Genomic DNA, 27779 nt, shown 5'->3' with positions numbered 1-27779 from the left:
TTTGTGGTTTTGTTTTCCTGCCCAAAAGTTGTTGAGTGGGGGTTGGGGGTGGTAGGGTATTCGTTGATCATGCCCAAAAGGGTTTTCGAGCAGGGGGATCACCAAACTAGTTCACGCAGCCTTAAAGCCCAGGGCCTTCTTCGGTAATCTGTCCCTGCCCAGGATGTGTGTAGATGGGGCAAAATTTAAAGGGAAAAATAATTGATATTAATAATAATAACTGAATTAAGTCAAACCTATGATTCTTTATCCAGTGTATTATTTAAAACATTATGAAACAGATAGTTTCGGTCCTGAGTGCTGACTGCCAATGCAGCGTTTCAGCTGCGCTAAAAAACACACAGGATTGGGGAGTAACGAAATACAATAAATAAATAGGGCGTGGCAGAGCCGGGAGGATGCATGCCCGGTGCCGATTTGCCCAATCAGCAGGAGCAGGTTAAAGGAAGAGCCGGGGAAGCGAGAGAGAGAGAGAGAGAGACGCGCACGCAGTGGCCGCTCTGTGTGTGTGTTCATCGATGGGCCATTATGTTATCGGTTCAGCGTTTGTGTTAATTAAAGTCTTGTTGTTTGTTACTCCGGTTCCCGCATCCTCCTTTCATGAACTGTTACAAATTACATTCAAAAAGTATTTTGATTACTAAAGAGATTACTTTAAATATTAAATGGGACAAATGACAATAAAATGCAGTCTATTCAGTTGGAAAAAATGTATTCATATAAATGATGTGATCCATAGAGTGACTGAACAGCGGTGAAACTCTTTCCTGGAGAACCCACGGGGTCAAATTTGGCCGCTGTTAATTGCTGCTACCCAAAATGAACAAAAAAATAAAAATTGTCAAATTTAACTTCAAAAGCCCACAGTGCCACTTCCGGCCCCTGCATAGAGACACCTAGTGGATGAATATTGAACTCACAAGTGCCAGAGTGGTAGTAACAAGATGGCTGACCACATGCTGTTTTGTTGAGCTGGAAACCTATCCAAACAAAATCGTCCTCTCAGCAAACCAGCGGTTGGTAAAATTGTGTATTTTTTGTTAATCTATTTAGTATTAGCTTGCAGAATGCCTAGAAGTACGTTTTATATTATTTTTGGATAAATTAGCGACTCTGAGCTAGTTCAAAAATCGATGGGCCAAAAATGACCCTCTGGGTGTATGGGTTAAACAAATGTCGGGTCAAAAATGACCCTTTGGTTCTTTGAGTGACTTTGATGGAGAATGGTGACAGTCCTGTATTTGGCTAAAGCCTTGAAATAATTTCATTTGTATAATATATTTTACTAAGTTACCTCAGTAGTACAGGGCCAGAGACTAATAAAGCAGTATATATTTTCAGGGAGTATGGCAGCTCCTTTTCAGGACAGGGAAAGCAACAGAGAAAGATCACTGTCATACAAGTATTGGAGCAACTTGAAGCTGATGATAGTGACTTTGGCCCTGAATTTGACAGCACATGTCTAGTGTGAGTTCCTCTCTCTAGCAGAACAGATTTTTGGATAAGCAAAGACCCATGGTGTTAGTTCTTTTCAGGTAGTGATTTTGGCCTTGTGTTCTTGTTTCCATTGGCCAAAGTGTTTGTACATTTGAAATCCAGTTCTAACATGCAACAAATAAATTAAAAAAAAACAAAAAAACATTGTTAAATGTAGCTGTGTGGTTGACTGATTATTTTCCTAAATTTAAAATAGTTTGCATTGACAGTGTTTGTTATTGTGATTCTTTGAAATGATACGCCTAAAGCCCAATGGGTCAAATTTGGCCCTAATCCTAAATTAGGGAATAAAGGGTTAAAATTAAAAAAGTGGATATTTTGGTGTTCAGTGAACTTATAGCAGTAATTTAATGCATAGTTCATAATTTTCCAAAGAAGAAAAGGGTTCTTGGTTCTCCAGGGTTAAGATGTGTTACAGTCATACAGAGAATTAAGTTTGAATTAAGATTGGAGCCGCTGAAATAGAAATAAACCTTGTGTAAATTGTTATGTGAGCATTTTGATTTATGCTAAGCTAAAAGTGGAGTGGTGGTGGCGTAGTGGCTAAAGCACAGGGCTGTTAATCAGAAGGTTGCTGGTTTGATCCCTACAGTCACCACCATTGTGTCCTTGAGTAAGACACTTAACTCCAGGTTGCTCCGGGGGGATTGTTCCTGTAATAAGTGCACTGTAAGTCGCTTTGGATAAAAGCGTCTGCCAAATGCATAAATGTAAATGTAAATGCTAAAATGCTATTTCTAGCACTTTTTACACACCTGTTACCGGGCAAGATCCTATTTTTTATGAAGAAAATCCATGTTGGTTAATATATACTGTATATATAAATTTTTTCTCTAAAAATCATATTCTTGATGAGAAATGTTTTCTGTTTTCTGAAAAAATATCTAAAACTCCTTAAAACAAGATCAAGTAGCTTTACCTTGTTTTACAAACAACACTGCATAAGATATTTTTATAGTCAAAACTAGTGAAAAAAATGTACCAGTGCTGAAGAAGTAATCCAAAGTATTTAGATTACATTACTGACCAGAAGTAATCTGATGAGATACGTTACAAATTACATTTTAAAGCATGTATTCTGTAATCTGTAATGGAATACTTTTTAAAAGTAACCTTCCCATCACTAAATACACGATGGGGCTTCAGCTATGCCAAACACCTGCTCATGCTATAATCGCTAACTATTTTTGTTGCATACTGTAGCGGAAGGTGATGAATTTGCTTATATTTATATAAGTTTGAATTAATATTTGAATAACATTTTTGATAAAAAAAGTTAAATCGATGCCTATAGACTGTACAGGGAATATGAGATATGTGGGTGTAGTTGGTACAAGATGTTTATAATATGCTTTAATGTTATTTTTAGTGTCCACAATCTGGAAAAGTGTGTTAATGGGGGAAATGTCAGTCCGCTTACAAACTCATTGGTACATTTAAGTGCCGTGATGAGAGGTTGAAGGGTTAAATTTCACAAACAGCTCCAGCCAACCGGCTCCTCGAGCAGTGATCGGTGATTACCGGGGCGCGAGGGGAGGCGCATATATTCCGCAGATCAGACTCGCATGAGACCGCATTCAGTGCACGGACCCCGGTGAACAAGACGAGCAAGGACTGAACGCTTTCTTTCTGCTTTTCCTCCACTCTGTCCATGCATGGGATTGTACTGCATTGCCACTTCATGACGACCTTCTTCTTGAAGATCCACTTTGAGCTGCTTTGACTCCAATACTGAACTCATATCAAGTGTATGAAGCTCTGAGAAGTTGTTAAAGCCTGATACATTAATAGTAACTTTATTGCATTGGAATTTATCATTGAATTCGAATCTACACAAGGGGTTCAGTCTTTGGATTGGATAGTCATGAAGTATTTTGGCAAGTTAAATCACCTTTGAGATTCAGTTGGACCAGGACTTTGAGTGGATCACTATACCAGCTTCCATGAGTTTGGATTGTCCCATGTAGACTTGAGCTGGGTGGTTCGGGTCATTTAAAGGGAGATCTTTTCAAGGTATGGTTCTGGACTCCTTGCGCTTAGGAGCGACTCCAAGGCTCCTACAGTCTTCATATTTCTTACTGGGTGTAAAACTGACATTGGATGGAGATGAGAACCATATTCTGCTGGTTTCTGCTCATCATCTCGCCCCTTCTGCTGGCAACTGCTGAGGTAAAATGGCAAAGATTTCACAAAAGCTTTGATAGGAATAAACAGAACCATAAGTCCTAAAGAATTAGGTGCAGTCAGTCCCGAAGATTCCTCATAATGTTGAAATCAGTCTTGTTACTGAGCAATGTCATGCCCAATGTATTGATGTAATACTCTAATTTCACTTATGGGATAATGATCTGAATTCCACACCATTCTTTGTGTTTTTATGGCATCAGCTCTGCATTACAAATGGGCCAGTCCCATTGGTTTCATATAAGATTCAAGTTGATATTTTTTAAAACTAATAATAATAGACCAGAATTTCAGACGTGCATGCATAATGAACAATTGTGGCTGCGGATAAACATGTGCTAAAGCTCTGTGGAGCATTTAAAGAGTTTGTTTAACATATATATATATATATATATAAGTTTTCGCAGTTGGAAATAATTATACTATATCGGTATTGCGCTCAGCGCACTGATGCACCTGTGTGAGCGCAACGCGCAGCGACACACTTCAAAGTCACTCAGAACGCACTGCGTCATAATGCATGGCGCCATGTCATAATGTATTTCTTAAATTCCTTAACGGATTTCCTTTTACCTCTTTTTGTGTGTATGTGTGGCTAGAAGGAATTCCCAATACCTCAAGAGTTCATAGACAGACTGTCGCACAGCGAAATCAACAGCATCAGCGACCTCCAGCGGCTACTGGAGGTAAATTCTCCAGGTAAATTCTGCTCATTGTCTTCTTGACACCTCTGTGGACTTTGTTCAATAACTAATCTCATGTGCTATATGGCTTGGTTGTTTACAGGTGTTTATTTTAGTTGCTGTGGTGTCTAGGGTATATCCCACAAAGTAATGAAGCTGCTTTTTATGAGTGGCACAAAACCATTTAAAAGTATTGTTTATGCTGGCCAATGGGTGGAGAGTCATGAATAGTTCTTCACAGATTGTTTCTGTTTTCATAGAAATGCATGTATCTTACTGTATGTCACAGCCAACTGAAAGATTTGCTGCAGCCAAGGTTTCCTATTCTTAAGCTGTCCGCAGGTGGTTTCATTTGCCCACTGTAATTTCATTTACAGACAAATTACCACAAGCACAATGTAATTACACAAACAAAAAACACAAGAGATCGTAATTTAGGGTATGAGTGTAACCAATCTGGTTTCTGTGGTGAGACCATAGGTGTGATAGGTGTGCAAGGGGGACGGGGTGAACGTGAAAATAATTAATGATAAGAGAGTGTCTGCACATGTCATAAATACAGGCTTCCACTGTGGAATGGATGTTTGGTTTAAAGTCCTCAGGGCATTTAATGGTGGAACACGAGTGTTTTTGACTTCCTCAGTCCTAACAGTAAAAATACATGAGGGAAGTATGGTTTGCAGGTCGTGCAAGGTTGAAATTTCTCTTGAGAAAGCCAACAATGCTAGCTAGCTTGCTAGCTAGCTAGCCAGCCTATACAATCTTCAAACTCCAAGGCTTTTTAAACATCTTGTTTTCCTTCTTCTACTGTCTTCTGTGTCTTCTTCACCCTCTTTTAGTTTGGATAATATTACAGGGATCACTAACACAAGCCGTCTCCTTGTTCACTTGAGCTGGTGTTTACACAGGCACTCGTAATATATCAAACGCAGGGTTTCCTTTGAAGCTTTCATTGGAAATTGACCAAAACTACTGCTTCTGTGACACTTGCGCTTTATGGGTATTTTCTTTTTGGCTCTATTATTGGTTAGAATTGGTGGGCATACCAAGCGATAAGGTAAAAACACAGCACTGTGTTATGATCATATGTAAAATAGTTCAAATAGATATTTTTACACACTACTGTGTGTGCTCATAATGGAATTAAAATAAATTTCAAATAGAGAAAATTCTTAGATAGTACTGTAGTAATCTAATTATTAATGGTCGCTTAAATCAGGCTGTCTGACAGACACACAAAAGACTAGTAAAGGATGACCGACGCCAGTGATGGTGTATTTTCAGATCTTTGTTGCTGTAATCAACAGCACTTGAAAGACAGGGCAGACTGTTGAAATGTCAGTCAAAGAGAATAAAAAGAGATAGTGGACTTAAAAGTGATGTGTCGAAATAGGCTACTTTCTCCTATCCTAGATTAATATGCAGAGATTGGGGACTTCAACCCCAATCTGCAGAGTTACTGACAAGCGGCATCTCCCATCAGACATTTTTCCATCAATTCAAATGTGTTTATCTTTTCCTGTGGTGCGACTGATGGTGTGTTGTGTAAGTAGCCTCAGTAACATGGTTTCTGGTCGTATGGAAGCCAGGAAGTAATTGCGTTCACTAGGCATGTAACGATGCACAAACTTCAAGATACAATACAATGCATAGCCTTACGCAGGGGTGGACTGGTAATCTGGCATCGGGCACTTTGGGGCCGATCGGGGCAGACTGTCCATAGGCAGAACCGAGCGGGCCGTTATGTCGGCCATGTTTTTTGCCCTCTTCCCCCGTTTCACTTAGCATGTAAACTTTACCAGCATTAATACTGGCTTATAACACATGCACAAGTGTTGTTCTCAAAGCTGTTCACATTTCGAAGTCAGAAGCAGATAATAATAAGTCTCATGTAATCACGGGTTTCTTACATTGTCGTTTTTTTGAATAAGCAATTTTTTTAAGTTGTGAGCTCTGTGTCGGCTGGGAGAGGCGGCTGTTAATCTTACTGCAGCTGTTTCTGCATCATGAATCCACCGATTTGCGTGGTTATGTCAGCGTAAATAAAATAACATGTTTGATGTACTGTAGCACCAGGTCATGACACCATTGTTTGGCAAACTCGACATGCTGTACGTCTAGAGTACAATCTACTTGGCGTTTGCCATTCATCTTCTCGCCTATGTACTGTAAGTGTGTTGCTCAGCGCCGCCTCAAGCAGCTCTCAATATTGCACGGCTTGGTTTTAATTACACTGTAATGTGTTTGTTTATGATACAAATGGTATTGTATAGTGAGCGTCGTATCATACTATATAATACGATACAATATATTTGTACTCCCCAGCGTTCACATAATCAATAATGGCTGCAATTCGGAGGTTGCATTTTCTTTCAAAGATTCAATTTTTTCTTCATTGGTGGTTAGGTTTAGGGTTGGACTTTGAGTTAGGAGGTAGTTAGTCTCAGACCGCCCACAGTCCGTTCTCTAGCCCTCTGATGCGCATAGCGCACCAAATTGAAAAACACTTTCTCGAACCACTCAGTGCAAATCTTATTGGCTGGTTTGATGGAACCTTCGCGAGAAGAACAACACAGGAACTTTCATTAGTCCACCTGGAAACGGTCCTGTTCACATGGTTCTGCATCGAGACATTGAGCACTTTTGACGACAAAATAATCTCTCGGATTTGTGTAAGTTTGCCAGGTTAGTGACATCAAACCTTTTAAAGATATTCAAAGGCATGTTGCAGATTTCTTTCCCCATGTCTGTCTTTAATTATGGCATGATAAATCTCAGATAACCCCACACCTTAATGACACGTAATGACAAAACCGACTGTGATTGATCGCTCTACATGTACAGTTAGAGGGCTTTTCCTGTGTAATGGGCGATTCTTGGTCAGTTAAAGCTGCTATAGATCCCAAACCGGTGCCGTTTAGTCAAAGGCCCGGCTACGCAAGACTAGGGGGTATTTCATAAAATATGCATTCCTCTACACAGTATTATATAATTTACAACAACTGACTTTTGGACATTTCACCGGTCTTTTCTGTCTAAGAGGGCAATTCTTGGCCAATTAAAGCTGCTATAGATCCCAGACCTTTGCATTTTATTTTCTGGCTACGTGAGACCAGGGGGTAGTTAATAAAATATGCATTAGTCTTCACTGTACAACATCATTTACAACTACAAACAACTCGCGTACGGCGCCCCCCTGTGGACATTTCACTGAAAAAATGGAGCTCACACATGTCTATTCATTCAAAAACTGTTCCCGCTTTGGCTACTTGGGGCATTTATGCATTTGGCAGATGCTTTTATCCAAAGTGACTTACAGAGCCCTTATTACAGGGACAATCCCCCCGGAGCAACCTGGAGTTAAGTGCCTTGCTCAAGGACACAATGGTGGTGGCTACGGGGATCAAACCAGTGACCTTGTTCACCAGTTATGTGCTTTAGCCCACTACACCACCACCTCTCCATATAGTGGTTAGAATAAAGGGAAACATAGACTGATTTTAGCTGAAGAAATTTCGACCTACTGGTGCCGAATTCACAGTGAGATCAGTCAGTGTCTCAATTGAAGATTGGAGGGAGTGTTCAGGAACTTATTAGTCATTATTTTAGCAATTCTGTATGGTGATGCTAGTGGTGCTGAAATTACACACTTCAGCGTTTCCCTGCTACTAACTTACTAAGCAACGGTCTATCTATGTTTTCCTTGTTTAAATCGATTACTTACAGGAGTAAATAACCGTGAAAGGTTTTTAGGTCTATATTACTGTATATTCTCAGGATAAGCTTGAAAGCTGCCTCTACATTGCTCAATTAACATCAGTATTGTTTTGTGCGATCATTGATATCGTTGCAATTAGTGTATATGCAGTTATCAACGTTTTCCTGTTTTCCATTCTGATTAGTCTCATTTGGGAAGCAATAACGGACTGTTATCCCTCAGATCAGAGTGCTAACCTTGTCAACTCTCCATATGAGGAGAGTATGATGAGCGGACGAAGGCACAGATAGCGATCTCCCGCTAATGGACAGATAATTAGAGGTCATGAAAGCAGTGACAGTGATTTAGGGAGGAAACGGTGTCTCTCTTTCAGTGAGGTCATCGCGCGTGACCTCTCTGCTCACCTGGAACAGGCTGCACTTGTTCTACGCCGCCCCGAACCCTTTTAACTTATCTCCGTCCATCTGTCTGCCTCTCCTGTCGCCCAGCGCTTTCACATCCAAAAGAAAACAGCACAGATGGAGGGACCTTCATTTCTTGGATGAAAGGACAGCTGTCAATCCATGAAGAAGGACTAATGCTGTCCTTTGTAATTGGTTCAGAGAAAGCACTCACAGTTAGGGACGAAGGAAAGGTATAGTTGAAAGCAGTTCATGAGTGACAGGTAAAATGAAGAGGGGTTTTCATGATGGTAGCCTAGTGGTTAAGATCTGCACTGGTAATGCAAAGATTATAAGTTCTGACTCAGTAATTTACACAGACACTGGAAGAATGCTTTCATCAGCATGGTGCAATTGTGAGGAAGGTGCATAAATCCATGTAGCTTCAGGTACTGTAGATTGGCCCTGTAATTAAAACAAGTACAAGGTAATGTGGATGAAAATCACCTGCCAAATAATATTTAATGAAAATGTGTCTGTTTCAAAGTGAGCAATGGGTTTAAAAGAATAGTTTACCCAAAAATTATAAATCTATCATCATTTACAGTACTCATTTCGCAGAATATTTACAGCTGCTTTTTTCCAATGAATGAAAGCATACTGTATAGCATAAACAGCACCAAATCTTGCTCTATTTCTCTGAAAACAAAACGGAATATGTCATTCTGCTTCTTAAATAATTTTGTCTTGTCTTTTAGATATTTTTATCAGAAAATAAGCTAAAGATACTCTGCATGTGTATGTATTATATAGCCAATGGCCACCCTTATCTCCACATGTAGATATAATTCGGCCACTATCATAGTGACCAGAGGCCATCGATCTCCAAAAAAGGACAAAAAAACACTAAGCACCATAAAGGTTGTCCATACGTTTCATGTGCTATATTCCAAATCCCAATCTGGCCTTTTGCCGCAGCTCTAAGGCTGCACCTACGTTCATCCGGATACATTTGAAAATGGCATTGTTGTTTGCGTCAACACTAGCATTTTCAAGTTTTTCCAAAAGTTGCTCGTCCACACGAGTTACTGCGCATGCGGAAAATCCCCGTTGCATGTACGGTCTGAATCCTCGTGTTCCGTCGCCAGACACCAATTCCGAGTAAACTTCCCTTCGCCTTTGAAGGAACCCAATGTGATGGTTGTACAAAGTAACATTTATTTTTTAACAACGCTATCAAAGTGAGTATCAAGTACAATAGCGCCGCCATAACACGGGCCGCCATCTTGATTGTTTTGGTTGGATAGATCACATGACTGCGTCACATGACAACAAATACATCATAATGTTTTCAAAAAGCTCAGTTTTCGAAAAACGCCATCTCAGTGTGGACGGAAGGCCAAAACTGAGAGAAAAAGAAGGCCTAAAAATCACATTTGTGGTTGCACACACAAGTTTGGAATGAATTGAGGGCGAGTTAATGTTCACAAAAGGGTTTCGGGTGAACTATACCTTTAAGTGCACTTTGACAGTAGCTCAATTTCCAGATAATAATTTTGTGTTGAGTTTGTGAGAACAAAGTTCCTAAGTTTGACATAATGACATGAGTTGAGTTTTGATCTGAACATGAGATAAGGTGTGTTTCGCAGGATCAAACTCTCTCTTTTTCTCTCTCTCTCTCTCTGTGGGTCAATGCTTCATCTTTGACTGAGTCTGAAAAACAACTTAAAAACAAAGGCTTTCCGTTTGGTGGGAAAGATGAGATGAGCTACAGACATAAAACAGAGTAGGACTTTTGTTTACATGTCACTTGTGTTTCCTGCTTCAGAACTGTGTGTGGTCATGCAGTCTTTGAAAATCAGAGGGTGTGCTTGGGTGCTCTCTCTCTCTCTCTCTCTCTCTCCTCTCTCTCTCTCTCTCTCTCTGCATTGCTGAAGGACCCACCCTCATCGTTCAGCACTGGGGTCAGAACTTCTGGCAAGTGTGATATAGTTTGATGTTTAACTGCCTGGTTAAACTTAACAGAACTAAAATATCTCATAGAACAATGTCAGATTGTAATAGTTGTTGTAACTGATTTCCTTCAGTATTTTATCTCTCTTGAATTAATTAATCATATACTTTATTTATCTTGATAAGTCACTTAATACTAATACTTGCTAAGGCAGACAGTATTAGCATTGCTAATACTTGAGGCTAGGGTATACGCCTCGCAATCTAGCCTTTCAAAGTATACTCTTTTCTCTGCGAACCTGTAAGGATGTATTCAATGCATGCACACTATGACTACTTTCTGATTCTCTTTAGTACAGTCAAAAGACTGTTTTGAAAAACTGGGGTGCATGCGGACAGTTCACGCATATTGTGTTAATGACGAAATGTGCGTCACGTGCACTGTGCACTAGACGAACCTGAATGCGGAAAACCGAAGTGTACTTTATCTTTAGGGTTGATTTGAGCAACCCCCCTTACACTAAGGTGCTTAACTCATATGTCGCTTGTGTTATAAACATGAATGATTCCTCCATTTGTGTGGCTTGTTGAGGAAAGTGTGAAATTTTGTAAGCAATCTCTAACGATTTTCGTCTTCCCTTCGATGTACATTTATGGCAAGATGCATAGACAACTTTGAAATGGACTTCCCTTGATTTTGGACTTCAATGAAATTCACATGGAACGCGTGTTATATTTGGATAATGGATGGGATACACTTCAACCATGAATTGTTTAAACTGTACTACAAAGACAGTGCTGTAAACATAATAATTAAACTGATTGGGTCTTTTTGGTCTCTTTCCTCATCTTTACACAGTGCAAAATGGTTTTCTTACTCAATCGCGCCAGTGACAAAATCTAGGAGTTGTCAGAAGTTCATATTTGTTCTCTGTGCATGTCAGTTGTACATAAGACATAAATACAATCTTGGCAAGCATATCCAGGCCCAATATGACATAGTTCCTCCAGAAATCCATCATGGAGAATTTCCAATTAAGCTAGTTTATAAAGCCACCATTGTTTGTCAAGAAATGAGTTTCTGCATACTTCTGCAGAAGGAAATTATTTCATGCTTTGGTGTAGCCATTCAGCAGCCATGTAATTTCGCCACTATAGGCTGCAGGGCATCCATTGAATAGCCTCATTGTGGCATGTTGGCTTTAAAGGGGAAAACGTGATTTCTATCTTTTTGCTATGTCACATGAAAGTAACATGGAGAACCTGTGTTTTGATGAGGTCCTGGAAATGAGGTGATTGAGGAGGTCAAACAGAGACACCATCAGAAGAACCATCACCAGTATCAGACAGACTCCTCGGATCTGAAGAGTCACCAGCTGTCCCACAGACGGAAAAGGAGCATTGGTAAGACTTGCTATTTTTATAATGATCTAAAACGGATAGTTCCGTCTATTAAATCTGATTGGATGGCACATGTTTGTGGCCGTTGTAAATAAATGGCCATACAAACCTGTGACCGCACATCAGATGAACTCTGTATTAATATGCCATGTTGCTTGTTAATGGCCAAAACGTGGCACTTCCATTGTAAGTGCCTCACTGTAACCTGTTCTAGAAAAGGAGGGCAGAGCTGAATTTATGTTTTTGTTTTTGTGGTAATCAACAGACACAAATGCTGTCGATCGAGCTTAACTTGTAATGAACCCAAGCATTTCATTGGCAGGTCAGTTGTGAACCGTCAAAATGCTGTATACAGTACATAACATCAGCTCTGATAGCGTACATATTGTATGCCCATACAAACCCTTCAACTCACAAAATAGCAGTATAGTACAAATGTTATGTTAAATAAACGACAGGTTGGTGCGAATCCAATATTGACTGCTTAAAAAGCAGAGACGTCAGTTTTATTTAGGAAATCACAATGACTGGAGGGTGTTTCTTTATTTGATTATACATGAGAGTATTTTGATTGGTGGTACATTCGAGGTCACAAACGTATCCGAGCCAGGAAATTCCAAACATTCAGAGTTCATGTCACAACTCGTTGAATTCAACATAGTTCAGACTGGCACACTGAGTGCACTGACATTCGCTCTTCCTTTCCCTTTCAATCACTGTGTGTGTGTGTGTGTGTTGGGATATTTTGGCCCATCTGTACCTCCCAATCACTCGGGCACACACAGAAAACTGTTCAGGGCTCAGAATAGCTGTGAGCCATTTTTGTTACAACTGTTGCTCTCAAAGCGTCTAAACCTCGGGATCGAACAGCTATCTCACCGCTGTGGTCTCTCTTATTTTTGGCTAAGTAAATATGGAGCCTCACAGATATTTAAAACCCTCTTTAATATTTGCCACTCATGCAGTTGTAAGGAGTCTTTTTATTGGCATCAGCTAAAGAGAAGCTCATGAACAAAGAGGCAGTTTTGTCTTGCTTCGATTATATAACCCAAAATAAACTCATACATAAAGTACTGTGGCAGTACCATGTGACGTATCAAATGGTAATGCCAAGGTACTCCATAATTACCATGGTTTTGCAAGCTACTTCAAAGAATTTACATGATGCTATCATGGTAAATATCCCCCAAAAAAAACATGGTACCCTATCATTGAAACATTGGCTCGTCTAATGGCGCGAGTTGGGGTGGGACTATCTGTTTGCCTATCTGGGGTGGGAAAATGGTTCGTAAGTAGTAATTATTTTTGCAATTCTGTTTGGTGATGCTAGTGACGCACTTCACCTTTTTGATTTGTATCTTTAGCTAAGTAATTAAGGATTCTTTGTCTTTAATTCATTGTAATTTATTCATTTATTTCATGCATAATGACACTCCCTCATTTATTGTGTCCAGTAGAGGAGGCATTGCCTGCCATGTGCAAGATACGGACAGTGATCTACGAGATCCCTCGCAGTCAAGTGGATCCCACCGCTGCAAACTTCCTAATATGGCCTTCGTGTGTGGAGGTGAAACGCTGCACAGGCTGCTGTAACACCAGCAACATGCGCTGTCACCCCTCCAAAAAACACCACCGCACAGTTAAGGTAGGATGTCTCCATCGATGTTATGTTCCAGAAATGTCATTAAAAAGATGCCATTACTCTCGCACAGAGATGATACCGCAGTATTTACACTATCTATTGTGTCATTGTGTCCATATGTACAGTAAACTATCAAATATGCCAATATTTGTAAGCATTCAGCCAAATATATAGGCTGAGAATATAGGTAAGAGCCAAGAATTCATCTCCGATAGTAACCAGGACATTTCTTTAAACATTTCAGACCAATTGAATAATGATATTCTGTATTTGACACATTTGGTCAACTAAAAATGACCTAGTCCTAGTGGATACTGTGGGTTACATGGTATACATGCAGACATATATCTGGAAAAACTCCAGCCATCCTACTGGAGTTGAAAATCGAGCCCACGGTGATGCACTAGCAGTGTTATAGACATCTATGTCACATCCATCCAAAGCAACGGCCACTTCAGCACTACACTGATCTAACGGCACAGCCACGTTGTTATCACAGTCGTTCATAGCCACACTCTTTTACAGTCACACCTACTTGACAAAGATAATCTATGTATTCGAAATGGTATACGAGCATACCGCTAACTACATACCGTAGAGCATATTGCAATGGAGTGCCACCATTAAGGTTCCGCAAGTAAAAATCACATACATTTTCTCCATAGGCGAAATGATTTATAAAGCTTTAAATACAGACCTGCCATGAGTTCCAAAGTTGTTAATTGATTGTATGTGCTTCTACTGAAGCCATAAGTCTTTAAAAAAAAAAAAGTTTAATAGAGGAATTCCTGGTTTGGAACAACATTATCTATGTTGCCATAGAGCTACGATCCACCAATCAGAGAATCACGGCAAACAAAGTGCAGCAAAAGCAGTGACCGCCCTCTCCCATGATGCACTGCGAATGACGCAATACAGACAGTCTCTTGATTGATCCCTACACTCTCAAACGAATTGTGTATGGGCCCTATTTTAAGAAAGCTAGCGCTAAGTGCAGCAATATCCTTAAGTCATACATGCAAAGTCTGTGGGCATGGCCAGGAAGTTTTGATATTTTCGTGCAAGCATGCAATAAGTCTAGGCCCAAGTGGGTTTGGTGAAATTACGTGCACAATGCACTAATGGGCTGGGTCAAGTGCAATTTAATTCTGAGGTCCTATTATATAGTCCATTCCCTGTCAAGCACAAGCGATATAAACAAAGAAAGCACATTCATAAGACATTGATAGTGATGATGGACTGTATGCAATGAATTAGAAGAATAGAAATATGGATTTATGTTTTTTGTGCATTAACAGTTAATCCCTTAATGAATTAATCCCTGTTGAATGTCATGATTTGGATTTACACTTGTAAAATGATATAGAATGTGAGTATTATTAATCATTTTCATCTACTGACACACAAATCATGGGTAGTATGAACAGTGATTGTATCGGCACACACTTCACTTTACTATATTCTGCACAAACACATTGCTTATTCTTTTGTACTGACAAAAGGCAGACGACTCTATTTGCTCATCTTATTTACTATAGGTCAATGTTTAGCTGTCTTGTTTACATTAAGAGCTGCTGCTGGGATTGCTCTGGAAAATGTATATATACTCTATACTTTCTTAGTCTTTACTATGGTGCTTCTGACATACTGTAGATGCCTGGAGGAACCATAGAGCACTTTATTAATTTATTATTTATTTGTTTGTTTAATTTTTTCTGAATGGCTGTTCAGTTCATCCCATTCAGCTCTATCTAATTTTTTTCTGCATAAAATGAATAAAAAGTGTTAGTCTTGTATGTTTTTCCAACACAGAGTACAGGGATGAGCCCAGAATATATTATGTGTTTCTTTCCAGCTGTGAGGTTATATATTTGAGCAAATACTCTTCAGAGATTTATTTACCCTTCTCTCGGTTTTCCCTTCTCATCCTAAAAAAGGAGCAGACCTGCACAGGCTACTGCTGTTCAGAGGCGAGATATAAAAAAGATAGACTGTAAATAGGTCTCAATGCACAGGGAACGTGTGTGTGCGCATGTGTGTGTGTGTGTTTGACCAGATCTCTGCTGTACTTTGGTTCATTGCAGTGATAAGCTCGTCTCAAAGGAGACACTGCTGGGTGTGGAACATAACACCGAATAATGAGAATACCAACACTTTCTCACACACACACTCTCTGTCTGTCTGTCTGTCTGTCTGTCTAAAATTACTTCCATTAGTGCAAATCAGATTGATTCAGTCCTATTAAAAAACTATTTTAACTTGAATAATATCAATCTAATCTATCTGTCTATCTGTCTATCTGTCTCTATCTACCTGTCTAAATATCTGTCTGTCTATCTACCTGTCTGTCTATCTCTATCTACCGGTCTGTCTGTCTCTATCTACCTGTCTAAATATCTGTCTGTCTATCTACCTGTCTGTCTGTCTCTATCTACCTGTCTGTCTGTCTGTCTATCTACTTGTCTAAATATCTGTCTGTCTATCTATACTTGTCTAAATATCTGTCTGTCTATCTACCTGTCCAAATATCTGTCTGTCTCCCTGTCTGTCTATCTATACTTGTCTAAATATCTGTCTGTCTATCTACCTGTCTGTCTGTCTCTATCTACCTGTCTGTCTGTCTGTCTATCTACTTGTCTAAATATCTGTCTGTCTATCTATACTTGTCTAAATATCTGTCTGTCTATCTACCTGTCTAAATATCTGTCTGTCTATCTACCTGTCTAAATGTCTGTCTGTCTATCTACCTGTCTAAATGTCTGTCTGTCTATCTACCTGTCTGTCATCTATCTATCTATCTATCTATCTATCTATCTATCTATCTATCTATCTGTCTATCTGTCTGTCTGTCTGTCTGTCTGTCTGTCTGTCTGTCTGTCTGTCTGTCTATGTATCTATCTATCTGTCTGTCTGTTTATGTTTCAACTTCTAACAGTCTTCTAATCTTTCTCCACCTTGACTCATGTCCTTGTACTTTTATCTTTCTTTAATGTTTTCTCTGGCATTTAGTCAACCCATCTACTTCTCTCTCTCTCTCTCTCTCTCTCTCTCTCTCTCTCTCTCTCTCTCTCTCTCTCTCTCTCTCTCTGTCTGTCATTGTAGTGATTGAGCTGTTATGTAAAATGAAACAGGAGTTAATGGCTGCTCTTCCTTGTTATTACACACATTGCATATTCCTCTGATGGATTCTGTCCACTTGCTGGCCATCTTGGCAGCGGCCCAGGACAGTTATTTTCTACTCATGCAAGTAGAGCTCCTATTTAAATGTTAAATGACTAGATGACCCTGAAATGATCATTCTCATAATTTACTCACCCTCATGCCATCTCAAACTCGTATGACTTTCTTCCTTCTGCGGAATACAAACATAATTTTTTTTATGGAAACATGATGTGTGTTTCTCCATACAATGCAAGTGAATGGGGTCCAAAACTTTCAAGCTCCAAAAAGGACATAAAGGTAGCATAAATGTGATCCATACGACTCGAGTGGTGTAAGCTATGTCTGCTGAAGTAATATGATCTGTTTTGGATGAGAAACAGAACACAATGTAACTACTTTTGCACTGTACACACACTGAGCACTTATTAGGAACACTATGGTACTAATAAAGTGCCTGACGTAGTCTTCTGCTGTTGTAGCCCATCCGCCTCAAGTTTCGATGTGTTGTGCATTCTGAGATGTTATTCTGCTCACTACAATTATACAGAATTGTTACCTGAGATTCTGTGGTCTTTCTGTCAGCTAGAACCAGTCTGTCCATTCTCCGTTGACCTCTCTCATCAACAAGGCATTTCCATCCACAGAACTGCCGCTCACTGGATGTTTTGGCACCATTCTGAGTAAACTCTAGAGACAGTCCGAGGAGATCAGCAGTTAAAGAAATACTCAAGCCACCATCAAAATCACTTAGATCACTTTTTCCCCATTCTGATGGTTGATATGAACATTAACTGAAGCTCCTGACCCGTATCAGGATGATTTTATGCATTGCACTGCTGCCACACGATTGCCTGATTAGATAATCGCATGAATAAGTAGGTGTACAGTTGTTCCCAATAAAGTGCTCTGTGAGTGTAAATCTAGATGTACTCTGCACATGCGTCAAGAGCGAGAAAGTGTAATCAAGGAGACTGCAGATGGCAAGATTCATAGTAAAAAGCAGCATTTTTGCTTTCAGAGTGGATGGAAATGACAAAAAGCTGGAAACTTAGAAAAATGTGTTATGACTTGGTGTGCATGCTCATCCTGGCGACTGAAAAAGATTAGCCTCCATTGCTACGGGAGCGATAATTAGCGTGGCAATTTCTCCCATTCTTTTTCAATGTGTGGTCTGTCTCAGTTTCACCTTATGTCCCCTTTCACTCTTGCTCTTTCTTTGCTGTCATACTGCTATACATTACTGATGGTTTTCCCTGAACTGCTATGCTGCAGTGGGTGTCTGGTTATGTGCCATGCTCACACACACACACACACACACTTGCATGCAAACATAATCACACATTACTACAACAGGTGCTGCAGTAGAGTGCTGGGGGTGGGGAAAGGAGTTGGACCCTAGACAGAATAAACCTGATTTTACAGTGAGGAGACTCTTATCTGACCTGCAGTGTGTGAGAAAAACAAACACAAAATAGACTCTATTTTACAATTCATCCAGTATCTACGATAGACTGTAATGCCACATTGTAAAGAGAGTTGAAAGGGGTTGAACTCAATTTTCCTTGCTCTTTTGAAATAAGAGTTTGATGTATTATGTAGATATCATCTAATGTTCACAATGCAAGGCTCCCTCCCAGTCCACCCAGACAAGCTGCAAAAACGTATTGAAGTTACAACCATAAGCACAAGAACACATGATCATCCACATTTATCAATGCTTAGTCAGTATTCAGCCCCTTGGTGGGCTGTTATTACTCATATCACATTTGAAAAGGTAAGCCAATCATAAAGATCATTTACATACAGAAGTCTTAAAGGTACAGAAGCAAAAACAACATATTTACTCGGAGGAAAGGGGTCATTTAAAAATGTATTTAGACTGCTTTTGGTTCAAGAAACTGTGACAAAAGTGTATAATATGGCCCATAAAAATAGCTGATATTTTTTAATCCAAACCTACACAGTAAATGCCATGAGATAAGTACTTTTAATCACTTTATGGTTTATTTTAAATATATTTTCAAACTTAATACACTAAATCAGAAGTGAATGACATTAAGTGTCTGCGAAGGTTTTATGTGGTTTGCTCTGAGGATTTGAGGTGTCATATCTTTATCTCCATATCGGGACCAGGTGTGTACCTTAACTCAACCTGAGCAAACGTTTTCCATTTCCTCTGCATGAAACAAGGCATTAGTGGTTTCCTTGAAGTAGGAACTTCTCGATAGGTCCGTCACTGGCAGCTGAGAGCGTGCGAGTGTCGTTTATTTTATTTTCATCGCTGGTTAATCGGACCGCTAAAGTTACTAAATCTGGCACACCGCTGTTCATTCCTAATGAAGAGACTAACTGAGGATATTCCTGATTAGGAATGTTTGCGAGAGCTATTAAAATGATTCCACTCGGGTGTAAGCATGTGATGTGGCGTAAAAGGCAAGTGTTTATGTGTTTGGATGAGCCAAATTTGGATTTCTGCTTTAGAAGTTAGTATGAAGGGAAATGAGACCTGGTTTACATTAGCACCAGAGGCATGAGGTGTTTTAAGAATGTTGATTTTGGCCGTTAAAGAGCCTCAAATGACCCGGCGAGAGAGGACACGGGCCTCTGCTCTGACGCAAACAGAGGAAAATCAAATAGAGCTAGAATTGAATTAAAGTGGTGTTAATATAAAAAATGTAACTATAGAGGCAAAGTCTTGCTAAAGAGCCTATTGTATCAGAGTGGAAAGGCTGATGCAGTTGACATAGTGAATTAGTTGTGTTGTTCAGGGATACATTCACAGCAAGCTGTGTTAACAGTGTCTTGCATATCTGGTTTTACTTCCATCTGTCTATGAAGTTGACAAAGGGATATAACTGACAAAGGGATATAGTCTATAAATACACATCAAAGGATCTCTCAAATAAGATGTGCACAAACAGAACGAGGTGAGAAATAGGATTACCCCATGTCTTTGCTTAACCTTGGATACCACTTGGCTTGCTGTCTGTTAGGCCAGCATTAGTCTCGGCTTTACTATTTCATTAATTATTGAAAGTAAATAAAAATAGTGCACAATTAAATTAGTCATTTAGAACAGTGGTTCCACGGTAAAATAAATATACCATTGAAAACACTTTTAACAAATTAAAACAACATAGCCTTTAAGTGTTTCTTATGGAAATGGTGCTTGAAGCTTTTAAAGTTATTAAGCCAGTAATAAAATAGAGATCAGAGTCAACAGTGCTTTTATGTTTTCCAGTAACAGCAGGCGGGGATGGGGACCACTGCCCTTGTGAAAACTTGAGCTCCTGAAATAGCAGCATATAAAGAGTATATTAAAGTATTAGCTACTATTAGCATTACGTTTTTTTTAGAAGTTATGGTTGTTAACAGACAATGTTGTTAATTGTTTTAGGGGCTGTTATAAATATTTCGACCGTTGATTGGTGATCAGCTCAATCTGGAGTGGTGGTGGCGTAGTGGGCTAAAGCACATAACTGTTAATCAGAAGGTTGTTGGTTCAATCCCCACAGCCACCACCATTGTGTCCTTGAGCAAGGCACTTAACTCCAGGTTGCGCCGGGGGGAATTGTCCCTGTAATATGTGCACTGTAAGTCACTTTGGATAAAAGCGTCTGCCAAATGCGTAAATGTAATCGTATTTTTCTTGTCTTCGTAATCATTGATGAAATGTAAAAAACCCTTAACGTTTTGGTCATTACTTAAAGCTAGAATGCAGACGGTCCCCGCAGACTATGCCATAGCCATGGTAAGTAGGGGTGCTGCAGCACCCTCAGCACCCCTACTTACCATGGCTATGGCATAGTCTCAGCACCCCTACTTACCGTGGCTATGGCATAGTCTCAGCACCCCTACTTACCGTGGCTATGGCATAGTCTCAGCACCCCTACTTACCGTGGCTATGGCATAGTCTCAGCACCCCTACTTACCGTGGCTATGGCATAGTCTGCGTGGACTATCTGCATGTGCCTGCTGTGTCGACTGTACAAAAAGAGCATCACAAAGCAGTCGTACCGTACATGCGTCGAACACATTCGTATTCGCTCGCGGTCCAAAAAATACACTTTGAAAGGCAACGCGAGCGACCAGGTGTGATCCAATCCGGAACACAGAAAAATGAAGTATACTCGGGCCTTTACAAATAAGGAACATAACAAGCAATTTTTCATGCAAAGGCCAACAATATCTGAGTATCGCACTGCCGGGTTTCAAGAATAACTAGAGCTGTACAGAAGGTCAAGTTCTGTACTAATCTACCTTACTTTAGCTTGGTCAAGGGATGCTGGATGAATTGTCACAGTGGTAAGCAGCCATTTATATGCGTCATTACATACAGCAGGTCTTTCGTTAGAACTCCAGTTCTTTGCTCCAAGTATTGCAATACACTTAATGAAGCCTTTTAAAGATTTTGAAATTTGGATAGGCAGTGTGTTAACCTCAGTCTGCATTCGGTTTAACTTAATTTGTGGTATGGTGTTGGCGTAGTGAGCTAAAGTACAGAACTGGTAAGCAGAAGGTTGCTCACAGTCACCACCATTGTGTCCTTGAGCAAGGCACTTAACTCCAGGTTGCTCCGGGGGGATTGTCCCTGTAAGAAGTGCACAGTAAGTCGCTTTGGATAAAAGCGTCTGACAAATGCATAAATGCAAATGAGATGTTGATTTTCACCCCTCTATTGATGTTACATATCCAGAAAATGCCTTGAAATGCCAGGAAACTATGATTTCACTCCTTCCCTCTTATTCTCTTTCTTGTTTGTTTGTCTATATGTGGTGGAGTGTAATTGCCATCATATCTATAATTTTGTGTTCTTTCTATCTTTTCAGCTCTAAGCTCTCTGCTGGCATTAAGGGACGTTTTTAAAAGGGCTATGACAGATAAGGCACAGATTAGATCAACTTTTGCTACTTATCTCAGTGATTGTCTGAGTGCCAGTATGGAAGTACGTGTGTTTTACGACAACGATTTCACCCATGCGCTTTCTGTAACTCTAGACATTCAGGTCTCCCTTATTTCTCCCCCTCCCAGAATCACTCGTTCTTGTCAGAGTTTAAAAGATCCTGAGCTGTTCAGGCCTCTCTTTGTCACACACTGAATAAGAATGCTTGTTCCCCATACACTTCTTTCTTTAGGGTTACCCCACCAGTCGTCTGGTCACCGTTGGGCCCTGCGTTTTGCTCCCGGAACCCCCACTCTTTCAGCATCGTTTTGTGGTCAAATTTACCCACTGACAGATGTGCAGCAAAACTCCGTCTCCTGTGCCGCATATTCATTTTCTTTTGTCCACATGTTAATTACCCATGATGCACCTCTCAGTTTTTGTCTTGAATGTTCCTGATGCCTGTTCATTCTCTCACCCTTTCTTTTTCAGCCTTTCTTGTGGGGAAATCCCAATGCCAATTATCCCAAACCTGGACAATAGTCCTTAAAGAGCGCAAGGCGAGTCAGAGGGGGTTGGGGTGGATTTCTAGAATCAGGCTCTTGCTCTCTCTGTTATGGGGTGCTGAGATTGGCTCAGATGTCATACCATTAGTGCCCTGTGCTGAGATTTTGCAGGGCTTTCGGTACACTGTAAAGCATGGTAGTTTATAAATAGCACTTGCTGGGCCTCCTAAGGAGTATGGGGCTTTTTAGAAATCCCATTTGAATATGTGGGTAAGTTTATGTGTGAAGTCCTGACGTGTTCACGCTAGACTGCAACAGAGCTGATGATTAAATTGAATTTGAATAGAAATATTAGAGTGGGGGCAGAAAAGTAGGGTGCGAAGGGGTCCTAGGGCTCTTCTTTCATATTGTGACCCTTTCCTGAACCCCTTACCCACCCCCGACACTTTGCAAGCCCCTCTGAGTCTTTCTCACCCTTCATCCTCGGTCACAGAACATTCTTACACGCCAAGGGCTGTTTTAGACTTGGCTCTGTAAATATAACCAAGCGCAAGAATGTCCAAGTGGAGGGAGAGGTGGGCGGCAGACAGTGGGACAGGGGTAGAAACCAGTAACAGTAACTCCGAGCCTCAACTAGCCTCCCACTTTCTCCCCACATGCATAATCGCATTGTGTACGTTTGCATATATTTTTGTGGAAGTTTCCGAATTAGTGTTTCATCATATGTTCCATAATGTTAACCAATATTTGCACTTGTACCATAGACAAAGAGGTTTTTATTTGCTCTCTTTGAATGATGCACTGGATAATGTGATTCTGTTTTAGTTTGGATTTGAAGGGTGTGACAGATCCAAATTGCGTGCTTTGATTTGTGAGTGCAAGAGAAAGTTTCTGTTGTATCAGTGTCATAGCACTAAACATTCATCTAGAACTGGTAGAAGCCGAAAGTGAACAAAGTGCCTATATTAATCTGTGTTGTTAATTCACAAGAGTGTATAAAGGCAGTTCAGGTCATTTCAGTGCAGTAATAGATGCAGCCAGACAGTTTCCATTGCAAAAAAGCAGAGACCTTGTCCTTTCTAATTCTTCAACTAAAATGGAAGAAATGCCGCCACCAAACTCTCCCTTTTCCTTCTTTTCCTTGAAGTTGCAAAAGCCTTAACCCATCCCAATTGATCCCAGTTAACCAATCTCATCCATTGTTGCTACTGGAATCTTTAACTCTTTCCAGCCTTAACCAGAACTGAAGCTGCTGACTAAAGTAAATTAACTTCAGCAGATTAGAGTAACCAGTGGTAAATAGTTAAATAAAACCCAATTACCCAAAGTCCACCCCAAACTAAGTGCCTAACCAGATGATACTCCTTCATTAAAACCACCATTGCCTTTTCCATCCTGGATGGTAAAGAAATGTTTTCATAAATGGTTTGCTTCTAACCTGGCACTCACCCGACCCTCCAAAAGATTTAGAGAGGGGATGCTTCTTCTTTTAGAAGTGGTACAGTTCCTTACCCCAGTAAAGAAACATTCTTTATCCCAACCAACAAAACCAAACTTTTACAAAGTGAAATCTTTATTTCCCTGCTTAAAAGACCCACTTATATCAGCATTGACTTCACAGAGTAAAGGGGAATATAGATGCCTGCATAGCATTAAAATTAGCACAATTAGATGTGAGTCAACCCCTGTATACGGCTCTATAGTTATTTTGAGTTTAGTTTGGTGCAGTGGGGCGTTAACTGTGGAACATGTAACTGTTTTGGGCTTATGGCCCAGAAATTGTTCTGCTGAGTTTTCCATTGTTGCATATGAATAAAAAGTTGGCAGTGTTAGCTAGTTAGTTGAGCAAACTGAGCATGTGGTACCCTAACATTAAGAAAATTAAGAATCTATGATGCTAAAACACATATTGAATATTACCCCTTACAAGAAAATATAGTGGTTGTTCCACAGCCATGGTATCATATGGTAATACCATGCTGCGAAATATACCACAGTACTGAACATTACAATATTCATGTTCCATAATATTTACATGGTACTTCATGGTGATCCGCATTATTATGGTACGTATCTAAAAAGCACAGTATTACCATGGTACATGACGAAAAAGATGGTATTACTCCTAAAATACTTAATTGGCACTTTTTGTGTGTAATGAAGGAATACAATTTGCATAATCTCTATGGGGCCTTTCAAATGCATTCTTGCAGTAAAAAAAAGAAAAGCTAGATTCAATGCAATAAATGCGACAGATTGCAAGTGTCGCAAGGCATGTTTTTGTAATTGAAGTTCTTTTAACTTGTTTAGGCATCTTAAAAATGAACATATCCCTCTAGTGTACGTTTACATGGAAAAGCAATTTAAAACAGTGCAGGAACGTTTTCAATGTGAATGGCCCCTTATATTGTGTATGGCAGAGGGAATACAGGATGTTCAAAGAAAATATTTGCAGTCCCCATTTGTCTGACTGCACTGACCAACACTAAGAGAATGAGACCCCTTTACTAACCTGATCTCTCTCTCTCTCTCTCTCTCTCTCTCTCTCTCTCTCTCTCTCTCTCTAGGTGGCAAAGGTAGAATTTGCATCACGTAAGAAAGCAAAGTTGAAGGAGGTGCTCGTCAGGTTAGAAGACCACCTGGAATGTGTGTGCACGTCACATCATCACGTCATGGAGCATGTGGAAGCAGACACAGGTAAATATCTCTCACTCACAAACAGAATGGCCTGATGTTTGAATGAATATTTGGCTATGGAGTGTGCACCCTGTGGCATTGTGCTGTCAGCAATGATAAACACACCTGTTGGCCAGTCTGCTATTGCCAAACGTCAATGCTTGTGTGAGCTCATGTTTTACTCCGTTGTCCATGTTGGAGCAATGATGCAATTGGGAGGATAAGAGAGACCACAGGCATGTTGCTCTTTGTTTGAGTGTGTTAGAATGAAATCGAATGATAAAATATGTGAAAGTTTATCTGAAGTTACTTCTTCAGGTTCTGTCTGTCTGTTCATCTGTCTATCTATCTGTCTGTCTGTCTGTTCATCTATCTGTCTGTCTGTCTGTTCATCTATCTATCTGTCTGTCTGTTCATCTATCTGTCTGTCTGTTAATCTGTCTGTTTGTCTGTCTGTCTGTCTTTTCATCTATCTATCTATCTGTCTGTCTATCTATCTGTCTTTCTGTCTGTCTCCACTGAACCACACTTTGCCCATCATCTGCTTGCACCCTTCCCCAAAGTTGTGTTTCCAGGCCCACGCAAAGTTAAAAATGGTAAAAAACGGAAACGCAGAAAGCAAGCAGTGGCAGCACAGATCAACAAGGATATTCAATAAAAGGCAAACATTTCCTATCCCTCAGCGGACCAAAATATCCTGCAGGTAGGAAAGTGGCAGAAAGAGAGAGTCTTCCAATCAGAATCACGCCACACTGAATGAGAGAGATGTTTGCACTGTGCTGTGTTGTCGCTTTGCTGCATGTGTCACGGGAATGTCTGTCTGCTACCTACAATTCACAAAGTCAAAATGTTTCCACCAGGTTTCTCGTTTAGCTCTGTTCCAAACCCTCGTGATCTGCCATGCCATCTACAGTGCATAAGCCTACAAAAGAAGCTACTGTACCATTTTTCAAGGCATCATCATTATACATAGCACACCGATTTATCTGTCAGCTTGATTTGCCATTTTGCTTCCTTAAAATTGGGCCAAAATTAAATATCTTAGAAGCCAGCATAAGGTTGCTCCCTACCTTTTGGAACAGCCTTTGCATTAGGAGTGCTCTTATGATGCCTTATGATGCCTTAAAATGCCGTGTAGGAACACAGCTCACTAGACTTTGGACTAGAGCGTGTGTTTGCCATAATTTTGAGTATATGTGGACAGGAAATGAAAATACATGTGGAATAATGGTTTGGTGAAATTGATCACAAAGATTGTTTCTTTCACATATTCTTCCTTTCTTTCTTTAGTGTTCACTCTATGCCTAATAATAAACATTAAAATCACCGTGCAGTGGATATGTGTAACTCAAAAACAAATAGCATGTCTAACTAAAGAAGTCATCACAATCACATTACAGAAATGGCACCAAATTCCACAGACATGTGATTTGGATTGCTTGTTAACTAACGTGTATTATTGTTTTCTCCCTCTAGTGGACATGAGGTGAAACCACAATAAACAAGCCATTGAAGGACAACAGTGGTTAGGTAGTGCTCCAGCAGCACTGGGACTTTGACCTCTGAACTCCGACCCTACTGACCCATTGCTGTTAAAAAAAAAAAAAGAATAAAGATACTGTATCCAGAGGGACTTCATACAATCTCAAAGCCGAAGGTGCTTTTTACTCCTTGGAAGTGCTCTGTCAAACACTGAAGACAAACAAGATTGGAATTCAGTTAATTATTAAGTGGTCGTACACTGGGCGGAAGCAAAACTGAAATGGAAGATGTTTGCTTCGTTTCTCTGTTGTTCATATATACGATTCTCGTAAAGGTCAAAGATGACGAGAAAGCCTTTTGGAGAACACTAAGTTTGTAGAGAATATAAACTTCACACACTTGGGCTTGGAAGCACTCAAGAAAGACTATAGATGCCTGTGAGGAATGGACTTGGCTATCTCGCGGGGCTCCAGTCATTCAAAACGAGGAAGAACATGTAAAGGGATGTTTGGGCAAGCTCAAATGTGTTGTCATATAACCTTGCTAAATGGAAGATGCTTTTTTTCTGTTGTTCTACATCCATACCTTTGTCCTCTTGGGTCCAGAGCATTTATATTGTTATTTCCAACGTGCCTCTAGATCATTTTGTCCTTCTGAAGAGCTGAAACCGCCTGTCCATTAACAAAGAAAGACTTGAGTAAACAGAAGACAAAGTGTAATGCAGTAATTATGCCAGAATAAAGTATTTATGTATGCAGTCTCTCTCTTTCTCACCCTCTGTCTCAATAGGAGACCCTCACCCTATTCATCAGCATGGTTTTCTTAAATCTCACATCATTGTAAATCTCTTACTGTATTTTACAGCACATCTCAAAACTAGGTTTTTGTGTAGAAAATCTCTTTGATAGGAAGATGTGTTGTGTAAGAGACAGTTATGTAAAGATGCTTTATTTTTGTTAAAATATATATTTATAATGTGTATGCAGAATCGAGCAGGATGTACTGTATGTTTATGTTTGTTTCCTTTTTTATTGTGGCGTCATGGTTGTATGATGGTAAGTGATGACTATTGAGATGTCAAGGAGTAAATAATACTACAGTATACCGTATCTGAAGCGTGACTATTGCTGTAGGTCTGATGGTATCATTAGTCATAAGATGTTGGTTCATAATTTCCTGTTATACACATAATAACACAATAACTAATGCAAATGCATACATACTGAGACAAAGATAGTCAATAAACAATTTCCTTGGGTATGAAGCTATGTAACAAATAAACAGATGTAAACAAATAAAGAGTACCTTTTATCATATTCACACACAAACACTTTAAAAAATACTTACGTTTTTTTTTTCCAGAGAAATATAATAAAATTTAGTTGGTTTCTGCTTAAAAAAGTAAAAGAAATATTTGCAAATGGGGTAAGAAAAAAACTTGATTTCTTGTTATAAAAATATACGTTTTTATCAAAACTTAATTTGGTTAAATGTCTCTGAGATTAGGACAAAATTTGTAATTTTGCTTCTCAAGTAAATGTATCTTTTTAAGAATATGCAGATATGTTTACTGGGGAAGAAAAAATTAAAGAAATAAATGTTTTGCAGTGAAA

The 27779-nt window shown here is 39.7% G+C and overlaps 1 protein-coding gene across 5 annotated transcripts; it reads left to right on the top strand.

The window, feature by feature from the left end:
- Positions 1-3063: 3063 nt before the first annotated feature.
- pdgfab (platelet-derived growth factor alpha polypeptide b) lies at positions 3064-27453 on the top strand. Of its 5 annotated transcripts, none has more exons than XM_052138390.1 (7): positions 3064-3666; positions 4284-4380; positions 11694-11819; positions 13271-13461; positions 24576-24705; positions 25248-25387; positions 26161-27453. In XM_052138390.1, the coding sequence occupies exons 1-6, from the start codon at positions 3598-3600 to the stop codon at positions 25340-25342; spliced, it is 708 nt and encodes a 235-aa protein (XP_051994350.1). In that variant the 5' UTR covers positions 3064-3597; the 3' UTR covers positions 25343-25387; positions 26161-27453. The 5 variants fall into 5 exon arrangements, with proteins under 5 accessions (XP_051994350.1, XP_051994351.1, XP_051994349.1 ...); XM_052138391.1 differs by having other exon boundaries at positions 4281-4380; positions 13274-13461; XM_052138389.1 differs by having other exon boundaries at positions 4281-4380.
- Positions 27454-27779: the final 326 nt, after the last annotated feature.

This window comes from Xyrauchen texanus, chromosome 12 (assembly GCF_025860055.1).
Source record: "Xyrauchen texanus isolate HMW12.3.18 chromosome 12, RBS_HiC_50CHRs, whole genome shotgun sequence".
NCBI classification, from domain to species: domain Eukaryota; kingdom Metazoa; phylum Chordata; class Actinopteri; order Cypriniformes; family Catostomidae; genus Xyrauchen; species Xyrauchen texanus.
The sequence above is the reverse complement of the archived record's forward strand: the minus strand, read 5'-3'. Positions and strand labels throughout refer to the sequence as shown.